Below are 12627 nucleotides of genomic sequence, written 5' to 3' on the forward strand. Positions count from 1 at the left end.
AGTCATACAAAAAATATATATATATATTATCTATCATATCTGTTAAATATACAGAACAACATGCTTTGTTTCGCTTGGTTGGCAGCATGTAGATGACATTTTTAGGCTATTTATAGATGGTCAATTCCTTTGTATGAAATATTGTGGTAAGAAGTTTTGCTGGAAGACACATTTCCTTCCTCTTCAGGCTTGACATTTTTGTCAGCATGTTTTGTCAAAACCCAGATGGGCTTTCATGATGTAGAACTTAACTTTTATGAATTCATATTTTCTGGTATTTTTTATTTGGATTCAATCTCTTGGTTACAAACTGATACTTTTTTCTACATGTTTTCTTTTTTACTCCTTTCTCAGCATTTATTTAGGAGGTTTGTCTTGTTTCTGCTAACAATGACTTTTCTAACTAGGTCCAATATTCCAATATTCTCAACAATGGAGAATGAAATTGTTTTAATTTGTTTTAGGCATCTAACATGAAGGCATACAATTAATATCAAATTCACACCATATCAGTGTTAACCAATGAAACTCACGCACATAATAATAAATCTTATAGAGGGTTATAGCAAAGTAAATGAACACTAACACATTAATATAAAGTTGACCAAATATAAAAAAGCGCTCTAAAAAGCTTTGCAGCCTGATTACGGCAAAACATACTGGTGGCATTTTTAGAAGAATTTTCAAAACTTCTAAATGTTCCAGGTCAAGTTCATAAATCTAAAAAGTAAGATTTAACAATAAACAAACCATTGAGGTGTTTCCAACAGGCAATGTTTAAGTGTTGACATATTTGGAAAAACTTGAAATGAACAGTCTAGTTTTTTGATTACCGTAAAAACAAGAAACTGAGTAACATGCTGATTAGTATTGGAAGTGACAATGCTTAGTGGAAAAAATCCAACTACTGAAGAAAAGCACATTGAAGCTCATGCAACAACTTCTGACAAGAATTACAACAAGCAAATAAAATGTACAACATAGTCTATAGAATCGGTGACAAAGGGCAACGTTGGCAAAGTCCAACTCTCACCGGAAACATTTCAGACTTACTGCATGCATGTGAAAACTGGTTGAGCGAACTCCCATGCACCCTCCAGGACCCTGCTGAGGTTGTAAAGGTGATACAGTGTTCCACAGCAAGAAGTGAGGAGTTCTGGATATGTCCCACTGGGAGGAGACCCAGAGGGAGACCCTGCACATGCTGGAGGGTCTATGTTTCTCAGCTGCCCTGGGAACATGTTGGGGTTCCCACAGAGGAACTGGCCCAAGTGACTAGGGAAAGCGGTGTCTGGGCCTCCATACTGAAGCTGCTACCCCCCAACCCAACTCCAGATTAGCGGAATTGGATGGATGGATGGATGGATGGATGGATGGATGGATGGATGGATGGATGGACGGACATAGCCTATAGACCAGGGGTGGGCAATTCATTTTTAAAAGGGGCCACACAAGAAAACTGACTTGTGTTGGAGGGCCAAACCAACAATAACATGAGCTTAATTCTGCCCAGTATTAATTTTTCCTATTGTAAAAAACATAGAATTTAATAGAATTTAATGGAAACAATAATTGCATCAGTGTTTCATTTTATTTTTAACACGTTAATTTTCCCAAATACTGAAAGTGTTTTACAGTATATTTAAGATAAGCAACTGTCAACTTCATGCAAAAAGCAATAAATGCTTTTCATGTTTTACAGTTCATTTTACATGCTCAGTGGGAAAAATCCAGCCACAACACTTCCTGATGTATAATACAATGCAAAAATGTCAATTTCTGATCAGGGTTAATTTCTGTCACTTTATCCTGCATTCTCTTCAAAAGTCCAACATTTTTCCCAGTCAGATTTGGACAACCATCTGTTGTCACACATGCCAGCTTGTCCAATTTTAGTTCCAACTTGTCCAAACACGCATTTACAGTACCTCCGTGAATAAATCACTCCCGGTTGTTGTCCCTTTCATTGACTGCATGGCTGCCAGCTCCTCCGTGATTTTAAAGTCTGCAGATATCCCACGTATGAAAATAAGTAACTGGGCAGTGTCACTTACATTGCAGCTTTCATCCAAAGCAAGGGAAAATTTGTCGAAGCTGACCGCTCTGTTCTTCAGCTGAAGTTCCAGATTCCCCGCAATGTCCTCCACCCTCCTCATTACAGTCCGTCGTGAGAGAGGCACGTTCTCAAAAGCTCCCTTTTTCTCCGGGCATATTAGGGCAGCACAGTCCAACAAACACTCTTTAATAAACTCCCCGTCAGAAAACGGCTTACTTTTTCTAGCGATTTTGTGGGATATGACATAACTTGCTTGACAGCTGCATCTCTGGATGTGCAAAGTTTTGTAAAAAGTCCTTGTTGGTTTTGCAGCTTAGCTAGCAAAGCATCCGACTCCTTTGCGCGCTCGTGGTCAGACGAGTTCTTGTATTTCTCCTCATGTTTGGTCACGTGGCGCTTCAAATTGTAATCCTTAAGCACGGCGACCTGTACACCACAAACTAAGCACACGGCTTTACCTTTGACTTCTGTAAATAAATATTTAGCAGTCCATGTCTTGTTGAAAACGTTGCATTCTGTGTCGATTTTCCTCTTTTTGCCGTGGGCTGACATGTTGAGGGCGAGCTTACCAGCATCACTTTTTTTTTCTTACAAGCATCACCTGTCGCCGTTCACTTACGCATGTGCGTCACTACGTAAACACAAAAAAAAAAAGCAATGGCAGTCTTTTCAAAATAAAAGTAATACTGCCGTATTTCATGCTCAGATTAAATAGGCCTATTTTTTGATTTATGTTTTAATTTACTTGACTTCATGCGGGCCAGACAGGGACAGCCAACGGGCCGGATGTGGCCCGCGGGCCGTAAAATGCCCAGGTCTGCTATAGACCTTAACTGAGATAAATTTATGTTATTGCACATATTTTTTTGGTTATGCATTCTTGCTCATAAAAACAAAAAACCCCACCAAGATCTTACTTTGGAGCCACAGGATTTGAATCTGTTTTCCAAAATATAGTACTAAAGAAGCAGCTGAAGGAAACATTTACAGGGAAATATAGTCTTACATTTTTGGCTAAATCTAAATAAACTGGAATGAATTAAGCCTAGAATTAATTAATTAAGCCTAGAATAAAACTGTATGATAAGTTTTTTTTTTTTTTTTTTCAATTTGACAGAGCAGAGCAACATAGACTTTGAACTAGTCATTCTTGAAGCTTTAGTTTCACAAACTGAAACTAAAGTTGCAGGAACTTAATTGAAGAAAATAAAAAATGTGTGGGAAAAATTAAAATCAGAGAGCACAAACTTAAAGGTTTTTTAAGTTTTTAATATAGTTTTTCCATTGAAGAATACCCCAAAAAATAATTTCAGAGATGAATGTGAGTATTTTCTACATTTCAGTAGGAGTGTTCAATAGTTATTCCAGTAAATTAAACTAAATTTTATTCATTGACCCTTGACACCTTCAGCCTATTTATACTGTATGTGTGAGGATTACATAAATGGTTAACACAGCTCTTTTCAACTTCATGTATAAAAAAAATAGGTTTTCAAAAATGTTTTTAATGTCATCAGTTTGGACTTTAAAGACATGCCAGTCCAATAGAGGGATGGTGTTTTTTGTTCCTAGATGTTTTTTTCTCTGTAAAGAGAGTACAGTGAGAAACCATGTCACTGCTACAGTATATCCAAACACTGAAACATATTTTGCAACGCCCGACTTAGACGGCCCACCTAGTGTAATAGACAAGAAGAAATAAAAAAATAAAAAAGTTAAACATTCGGAAATGTGAAAAATATAGAGTACCCTTAGAAAAAAAAAATATACATGGAAATCTAGTCTGTTGTGTCTAAATAAAGAGCAACTAGTGCAAGTCCTTCAAACATTTTTACCATTTCTGAAATTGGTATGCTTTACCTGCACAATATCCAGGCAAATACCTCTGTTAGACATTAACTTTCTACTTGGAGGAGTGTGTGTGTACGACTTTATTATTTTGCAGTGTCATTCCATACAGGTTGGAAACAGGATAATTGGATTCTGTTAGTCTCTCTAACCTGGACCACATGTGACTGCAGGGTATTAAAGTTTCATAAATGAACAATTGGACTGCCTGTTTGAAATCCCACATATCAAACTCTATCCGTTATTAATGTTTTAAGTGTGCACACATGAGTGCTTTGGATTCCCCTAACTTGAAAATGCTGCAATTTAAGTACAAACCATTTACCATTATCTGTCAACCATTGCTTAAACTGGAGAAATGATAACATAACCAATGTTTCCTGGGTTTTAGCTGACGTTTCTCCATGGACATATTTTTATAGCACACTGAATTTTCTGTCTCATTTTCTGTCTCATGCAGGCACAGAAATCATGGATAGAAAGGGCATTCAGCAAGAGAGAATGTGTTCATATCATCGCGAGCACCAAAGACCCCCATAGGTGAGTACAGATGTTTTTATAGCTCAAATTTATGTTTTATTTCAGCCAGTTTAGGTCATTTGGATTTGTTTGACCTTTTTCTGACTCAAATCAATAGAAACCTTTTTTTTTTTTTTTTCAAAAGTAAGGGTTGTGCAGATTTAGTGCTTCATGGGAAACTTTTGAGTGTAAGTTTATGATGGGTATGGTGACATCTTGACACTTATACAATAATTATAGATTTTTTTATTAATTTTGCAAGTTATTTGTTCAACAATGCTGTCAAATAGAAGATACATAAGAGCCTCTGCAGGGTCATCTAAAGCTGATCTTATTGAACTTGTCAAATCAGCCCTTAAATGCCAACATCAGACAAAAGTTAGCGTTATACTGTACATACACACACACAACCCCTCAACATGAAAGGTGAGTGTGTGGGAAGAATCCACAATTTCAGGGTCCTGGGAGTCCAGTTCTGATGACCTCTCCTGGACTTTTAACACCTAAGCTGTTATCAAGAAGGTCTAACAGCATCATCTAGACTTCCTTCAAATTCTCAAGAGGCACAACATAGGCAAGAAGCTGCTGCTGGCCTTTTAATGCTTGTCCATTGAGACCCTGCTGATGTACTGCGTTTCCACCTAATACAGGAACTGCACTAAGGCAGACAGAGTGAGGCTTCAGAGGACGCTCAGTGCAGAAGAGAGGATTGATAGCTACCCTCTCCCCTCCCTCACAGGCATATGCAGCTTGCAGGGCCTCACCAGAGCTCACAAAATCATCATGGACAGTTCAGCTGTTGAAGCTAGTGCCTTCTGGGAGACATTATAGATACATCAAATCTAGGGCAAACAGACTGAGAAATAGTGTCTTTATGAGAGCCATCATGAAATCCCATGCTGCTCTTATCTACTGTACCTCCACAGGATTACTCCATACATTTACAGTAATATGATTTTTTGTGAATGTAAGCACATAACTAATATCCCATGCAATATGTTTTAATCCCTTATCTTTACATACTGTATCTATCTTAGTTTTATGTTTAACTGGGAAATGTTTAACTTCATTTGGAAATAGTATTTTTGGTAGTAATTTCATTTGTCAGTACAGTAAATACTGTAAGCTCTCTGATCTCATTGTACATTGTATAACAACAATAAAGAGCATTGGACTTACTTTGAAAAGCAATTACTATTATTACAAAGCTAAAGGACGATTCAGCTTAAAGATCTAAAAATGAAGACGGCGACATTGTTCTGCCTAATTTTTACTGCTTAATGCTGCTTTTCCAAATGTCTAAGATGATTAGCTCTTCTAAACAAAGTCTGTATAATAGTGAGACTGCAGAAAGCAAAGCAGTTAGAAGAATTAGCAAAGCAGTTAGCACTTTGAGTGGTTGCATGTTGGTTATCTGTGGTAAAAAAAATAATAATAAAAAAAAACAGCTCTGTGGTTAAGCCGATTTTAATAAGCTCCACACAAACTAAAATATACACAAAAACCGTAAAGACTGTTGATTAAAAAAAACACATTAGCAAGATTACACCAATCAACTGAATGCAAAAGATCAAGATAGAAATGAAAAGAGATGTTTTTGTATTAAAAGCATTAATAGTTTGTTCATGCTCTTGGCAGAGGAAGGAAAAGAGAAAACATTCAGTGAGAGAAGAAAGAGAAATGAAGTCAGAATCAAAGCCTCCTATGTCTCTTCATCCAGTGACTTTTATTTTGCCATAATCATAAAATTGAAAAGCTTGGGTTTTAGGGTGCCTTGGCCCATTCAGGAATCACACGATTCCCGACTGTCATTCTGCCAAGTTACTGAAATGCAGAAGAAGGCCAGAACAAATAGAAAAAAACAGTTGTTTTAAGAGGAGCGAACAAAAGGGGACAGAGTCTATGAGCTGCTGCACAGGCCTGCAAATCCTTCATCTCTCCTCCTCCCTATAAGAAGATGAAAGCGAGATGACAAGCTGCCACTTCAGCCTTCTCCCCCTCTTACACCCGATTATGGCAGCTTTTCACACTCTTTTCTCTGTCACTGTCTATCACAGTCTCTCTTCTCATTCGTACTGTTACAGCCGCTTTGCCTAGGGATCACACTTCACAACATTTCAATTATTTCAAGTAAAGCCCTGTGAAATACGTCGATCTTTACCCGGCTCTTACCTTTTTTTCCTTCCTGTCCAGGTGCTGTTGTGGTCGTCTCATAGGTCAGCATGTGGGTTTGCCGCCCGGCATCTCATCGAGCCAAAATGACAAGGCAGAGCGTTTGGGCAAGAATGACAGCCTGTCAGAGAAGTGGTCAATCAGCAAGCACACACAGCTCAGCCCCACTGATGCCTTCGGTACCATCGAGTTCCAGGGAGGAGGACACTCCAACAAAGCCATGGTGACTCCTGCATGTTAAGAGCTGCAATTTAGGGATGCAGCAAGATCCTTTGCAACAAAAGTAGTCAAAACTTAGCAAGTTGCTCATCTTAAAACTGTCAAAAAGAGCTATGGAGATTTACCCATATTTTCAAAATATCTTTATGCCCATATGGCTATGTGCCTTCTACAGGTCAAAAGTCAGATTTGGATTGGAATCCTAAGATGCAATAAATCATGTTAATGACATTCACTTGTGTTGTGCAAAATGCAGACAGAGTAACTCTGACAGCAGGTGGATGATGATGTCTACGTTTGTGACTGATTTACTGATTAAGACTCATTACAGTACAACAATAAAAAACAACTGCAAAGATTCCTGGACTATATTCTAAAATATTTATCAACTGGATAAAGCCATCTTAACAGTGAATGCATGAAGCCATACAGGCACGTTTATGCACTATTAGGTTGAAAATAAATGAAGATTTTAAAATTAGCAAGCCTTTTGCATTATAGGTTTAGGTGGTGATGGTATCAACGGGATAAAGAAGCAAAAGAATCTATTTCTGTTCTGTTTCAAAACAGATTATAAATAGACTCTAGGTTGGCAGCAAAGGCAAAGAGAAGATAATGGTAGATGTGCGTGGGTATGTGAAAGGAATTGTCCTGGAAAGTAGTCACATGAAAGCTGTGCTAGATAAATATAGATACACCTTGTTGGATGGTTTCGATGGATAATATTGTTTATGATTGTTGAAAGCAAAAGATCTCATAACAAGACGTAATCCACCTAAGCCTGCAGTTTTCTGTAAATGACTCAATTTAACAAGATTACTGTATGAGTGAGTTCTCAACAGGAAAATTCCTAACACAAAAAATTCATTAGGCCCATGGAATTATGATAGGAATGTATAAAGACTTGTTGTTTTTAAGCAAAATAATATCTCAGATAACTATGAGATGACAAAATTTGGTCAATCCATTTTAGTAAGTAGTTTGGAGTTGAATTAGGGTAGGTAGGGTGACCAGACGACTTCCTTTTCCCAGACATGTCCTACTTTTCATACCTATAAAAATGTCGAAACACACTGGGCACTCGAACCGAGCAGTCACCTCCAGGGCTGGTCCAGACAGGGCTAGGGAGCCAGCGGAGGACGGAACGACTGAACCCAACTCCGGGATGGTACCCTGGACATCGGCTGCCCCGTGCTTCCCCCCGCCTGCCTTACCGCTCCCCAGCCCTCCTCTTCCTCTCTGTTGAGGTCTGGTCCAGTCAGCGGCGCAGCAGTCGATGCTTCATACCCCCCCAAAAAAGAACAAGTGTCCTCCTTTTCAGAAACCCAATTCTGGTCATCATAGGGTTAGGTCATCTCCTGAGCTGATTCTTCATGATACAACTTTTTCTTCAAACAAAAACTAAGTCTATTTACAGGACAAAGTACTCTAACTGTTTGAGACATTTGACAGCTATAAAGCTCGGCATACACTGCGCGATTTTTGTCAATTGTTGCATGCAGCTACAGCTGTGCAGGTTTCCGTCGTACAGTGGGTGTTCACAGCTCACAATGTATGTTCTCACACTGTGTGGCCCGACGCTCTGATGCGATCCACCTGATGACACTGTACGTCTAAAAACGCAGTGAGATGGTGCTACTGGGACTCAGCTATCCGGAAGCCAAACAAGCAGAAGAAGAATATGAAGCTCAATAGAATGAAACGTGCTGCCTTGGCAATTAGTGCAATTTTTGTGCTGAAAGCCCTAAAAAGAAAAGGCAACGACTTATTTGGACAAAGACATGGCTGAGCAAATGTGGCTACTACGGTCTGTCAATCTTACTGAAAGAATTCCATTTTCTCCCATGCCTCTGTGTTTTTGTCTGAGAGGAAGAGGAAGAAGAGTCCTTTTCTGCGCATGCCCACTGAGCGATTTGCCCACAACCACCTTACGACGGCCGACTGAATTTGAAACATGTTTGATTTTCTCCCAACCTTACAGATCGGTCCGAAAAGGGAAAAAAATCGTACAGTGATGCCCAGCTTAAGTCTTACTGTTTTTCAAACATACCAGGAAGTCGTGCAATTGCTTTTGATGAAGTGACTATTTTAGGTCCTGGCAAAGGTTTTCATTTATATTTAGGTTTAGACTTTGACTGTCTTAATCTATTACAGTACATCTATTTACAGCCTCCAACAGGTTTATTCATCCATTCAGGACAAAAAGTTTGAACCCTGGCCCTTAGGGTCAGCTTGTTTTAGATGCCACACAACTGAATTACATGAATGGGTCATTAACAAGCCTCTGTGGCACAATGATATATACCAAGGATCGCTTCAATCTTGAGGACTAGGATTGGAATCAGAATCTTTATATATATGTTATAGAATCTTTGGCAAACTGCGAATTGGATTTGTGGCTTTTTTTTTAACAATAGGTTTTATCTATATATTGTTTGATTTGTCATATCTATTTTATCTTTTTTTTTTTTGTAAAGGCCAGACTGTTTGTGAGCACATAGTTGTCCTTTTAACAGATTTTCCCACTGTGCTGCTGAATTCTGCAGCTGCACCAGAGTATCATTGTCTACTTAGATGCTACTATGGTTAACTTTTTACATGGAACACCATGTCTAGGAAGTTCTGCACTTTTCTTTTCATTTTGTGATAATGCACTAAACAACATTGTGCAAATTGTACTTAGGTCATCACATAATGTTCTGCTCACTTTTGTCAGAGGCCACTGGTTTCATGGAAATTCATTTAAAGATAATAGATCAATCATGGCTAAAACACAATTCAGTTTTACAATTGAAAAAAAACATTCTACATTCCAATTCATCTTTTTATTTCCACATCTAAAGTTTGCATTAATTATATAAAAATAATGACAGTTAAAGGGATGGCATTGCTTACAGACAGCTTTTTGTGTTTACTAACTCCAGATCTATTTTGCTCTATTTACAGTATGTGCGGGTGTCTTATGACACCAAGCCTGACCTGCTGCTCCACCTGATGACGAAGGAGTGGCAGCTAGAGCTCCCTAAGCTGCTCATCTCAGTTCATGGAGGCCTTCAAAACTTTGAGTTACAGCCTAAGCTCAAGCAGGTCTTTGGCAAAGGGCTTATCAAGGCAGCAATGACTACAGGGGCTTGGATATTTACTGGAGGCGTTAATACAGGTAAAAAAATAAAGAAATGAACAAAACACTGTGATATTTTATATTTCTCAAGACATACTGAAAGTTCTTTCCCTTTTTTACAACATCCATAATAGAGGAAAAAGAAAAGGAAGTGAAAACAACACATCAACCTCATATTGAATCTTACTTGCACTGTGCAGGCAAATACTGGTTTTACAAATGAAGTGGGCACTTCAAACAGGAGTATGATGAGTATGTGGAAACGTTTCACATGAATGATTAGCTATTAAAGAGCTCTTTGTCAAGCCAGTATGGGCTCTCAGGATGATGAACCACTGGATCCAGGTCAAATTACTCAGTGGGCGGTTTGCAGTTCATGTTCACTCAACTCAAATTACACACACTTAAAGTAGCACCAGACACATGGAGATATGCCAGTGATTTATTAATTACAGGACACTGAATTACACTGATGTCAAACAGACTGAAAGGCTTCTTTTAAATCAACTTCATGTGGCAGGCCATGGAATACTAACTGTTCTTTATGTGGTTTCAGGCATGCCAGACATATCTGTAGAGGATACATCTTTACACCTTTAATCATTTATAAAAATTTGCTCTAACAGAATTTTAAGCTGGTCAATATATATCGGCGCTGTTTAGAGAGGATGCAACACAGCAGTAAATATGCCCATTTTTAGCTTACTGGCATCTCCTTTGAAGAACGTGATGTTTTAAGGTGTACAAATGTTTCTTCATGGATTATAAAATTATTCTGCATTTCACATTGAGGCTGCTTTATCCAAAATGAGAATTTGTGCGTTTTTTTCAGAGTCATTACCCTGTTAGGAAATCCAATCGTATCTAAATTTTAACTTTTAGCTCCGCTTAGGGAGTTCTTTTTTTAATTTTAAAATAAATACTGGAGACAAAATAGTATAATAGATCATTCAAAAAGCATAAATCTTTCTAAAAAGTCAATCTAAGACCTAATTATAATATATGGATGACACAAGTTAACACTTAAAACTCTGAAATATGTTTGTTGTATTAAAACACAAAAATAAATCTAATTAAAGGTCCAAAATTAAAATTAAAGTAATTTTGATGATGGTTATAATGACACTTGGAAAGATGTAATGTTTTGCCCTTCTGCTCAAAAGCATATCAATTAGGAAGTATTATTGACATATTTGAGAAATATTTAGATTCACACTTACCTCTATTTACCTCTAGTACATCAGATTACTTGAACGTCTGTTTTTACTGCTTTTGAGTTACTCAACAATGTTATTTTCAGTAAATACAGATTTCTATAAGAAAAGCAGCCAGGGTTGCAATCTTTAATACAACAAATTAAAATGCTCAAATAGAAAACATTACAGTATTGAGAGATACAGGATTTCCACAATTGAATACAAAAAGGAATAGAGTGTAAGATTTAGTGACAGATTGGGTACAGAGGCAAGAGAGCTTGAATAATGGATGGAAGTCTGTACTCGATGGACAGTGGGTGGAGGTGGAGAAAGAATGAATGTCAGCTGGAGAAATGTGATAAGATGGCCTCCGGGCATGACTGCTGCTCCCCTGAGGATGACACCTAGATGCTTTAAGAAGTGTTTGCGTATGGCTTCATGTGGGTGTCTATTCATCTTTTGCTCCTAAAAGATTCTGTCAAAATATCATGGCAGAGTGCATGGTCATGACATTAAGCTGTTAATTGATTGTGACAATATTGTTCCCTTTATTTCTGTCTCTGAATCTTTCAATCAAAGGTGTGATCCGCCACGTGGGGGACGCGCTAAAAGACCATGCCTCCAAATCAAGGGGCAAAATCTGCACTATTGGTATAGCTCCATGGGGCATCGTGGAAAATCAGGAGGACCTTGTTGGCAAAGATGTAAGTCTCAGCCAAGCGTCTTTACTCATTAGGAACTTGTATGCTTTAGAACTCATTTGAGTGGCTGCTCTATAAACAAAATGTGTAAACTGTCTCTCACCAATTGACAGGTTGCAAAATGCTCACAGTTCATAGTTTTGTTTAATATATTTTTTTTTTTGGGATCCCTATTAGCTCCTGTACCTATTAGACCTTTGCCCTAGGGTTCAGCCTATTAGCGGAGCTGCAGAGTTAGGCAATGACATTCCTGATAAACACTTTCTCAGTGAGTTGCACAATTGGCAGATCCTAATAAGACCGCAGAGTTCCTGCTGACTCTTTGAGATATCTGGGAGTCACCGTTATATTCTCCCTATGATTTCATCAGAATGTGCCACACTGGGTCCTGCTGAACAAGTCAAGCAGAGCCAATTAATGTCAGCGACTGAAATAGGATGATCGAATGCTGGGGGACTTATTTTCTCACTTGATTAGTCTTAACTGTGAGCCTAATGATGAGAATACATTACCTCATATCCTTTGGCATCGCTTCAGTTCACCATGCGCTAGCTTCTGGGAAACTCACCCTTTATGGATATCAGCAGTTTTCAAGGCGATTTGTTTTTGTTTTAGAAGCTTTTAAACGCATGAACAGTGTAAAACAATTCATAAGACGATTGTATTAGGAATTGGTTCAGATTTAGCATCTAACTGTAGAAAGGATTCAGTCTAAGAGTTAATATAGGGAGCTCGGCCTGCAACCTGATCCTATGGATGGATGGATGGATGGATGGATGGATGGATGGATGGATG

General features: G+C 38.3%; 1 protein-coding gene across 6 annotated transcripts in view; it reads left to right on the forward strand.

The window, feature by feature from the left end:
- The window catches only part of LOC107100450 (transient receptor potential cation channel subfamily M member 3-like), a 185399-nt gene that overhangs the window by 97278 nt on the left and 75494 nt on the right, over window positions 1-12627 (forward strand). For all 6 annotated transcript variants that reach the window (XM_015398925.1, XM_015398927.1, XM_015398929.1 and 3 more), the window contains exons 2-5: window positions 4365-4444; window positions 6617-6818; window positions 9761-9974; window positions 11711-11835. In XM_015398925.1, the coding sequence (XP_015254411.1) occupies window positions 4365-4444; window positions 6617-6818; window positions 9761-9974; window positions 11711-11835 (621 nt within the window). The remainder of the gene's footprint in view (window positions 1-4364; window positions 4445-6616; window positions 6819-9760; window positions 9975-11710; window positions 11836-12627) is intronic.

The sequence above is a fragment of the Cyprinodon variegatus genome, unplaced genomic scaffold, assembly GCF_000732505.1.
Source record: "Cyprinodon variegatus isolate N-32 unplaced genomic scaffold, C_variegatus-1.0 Scaffold973, whole genome shotgun sequence".
Classification (NCBI taxonomy): domain Eukaryota; kingdom Metazoa; phylum Chordata; class Actinopteri; order Cyprinodontiformes; family Cyprinodontidae; genus Cyprinodon; species Cyprinodon variegatus.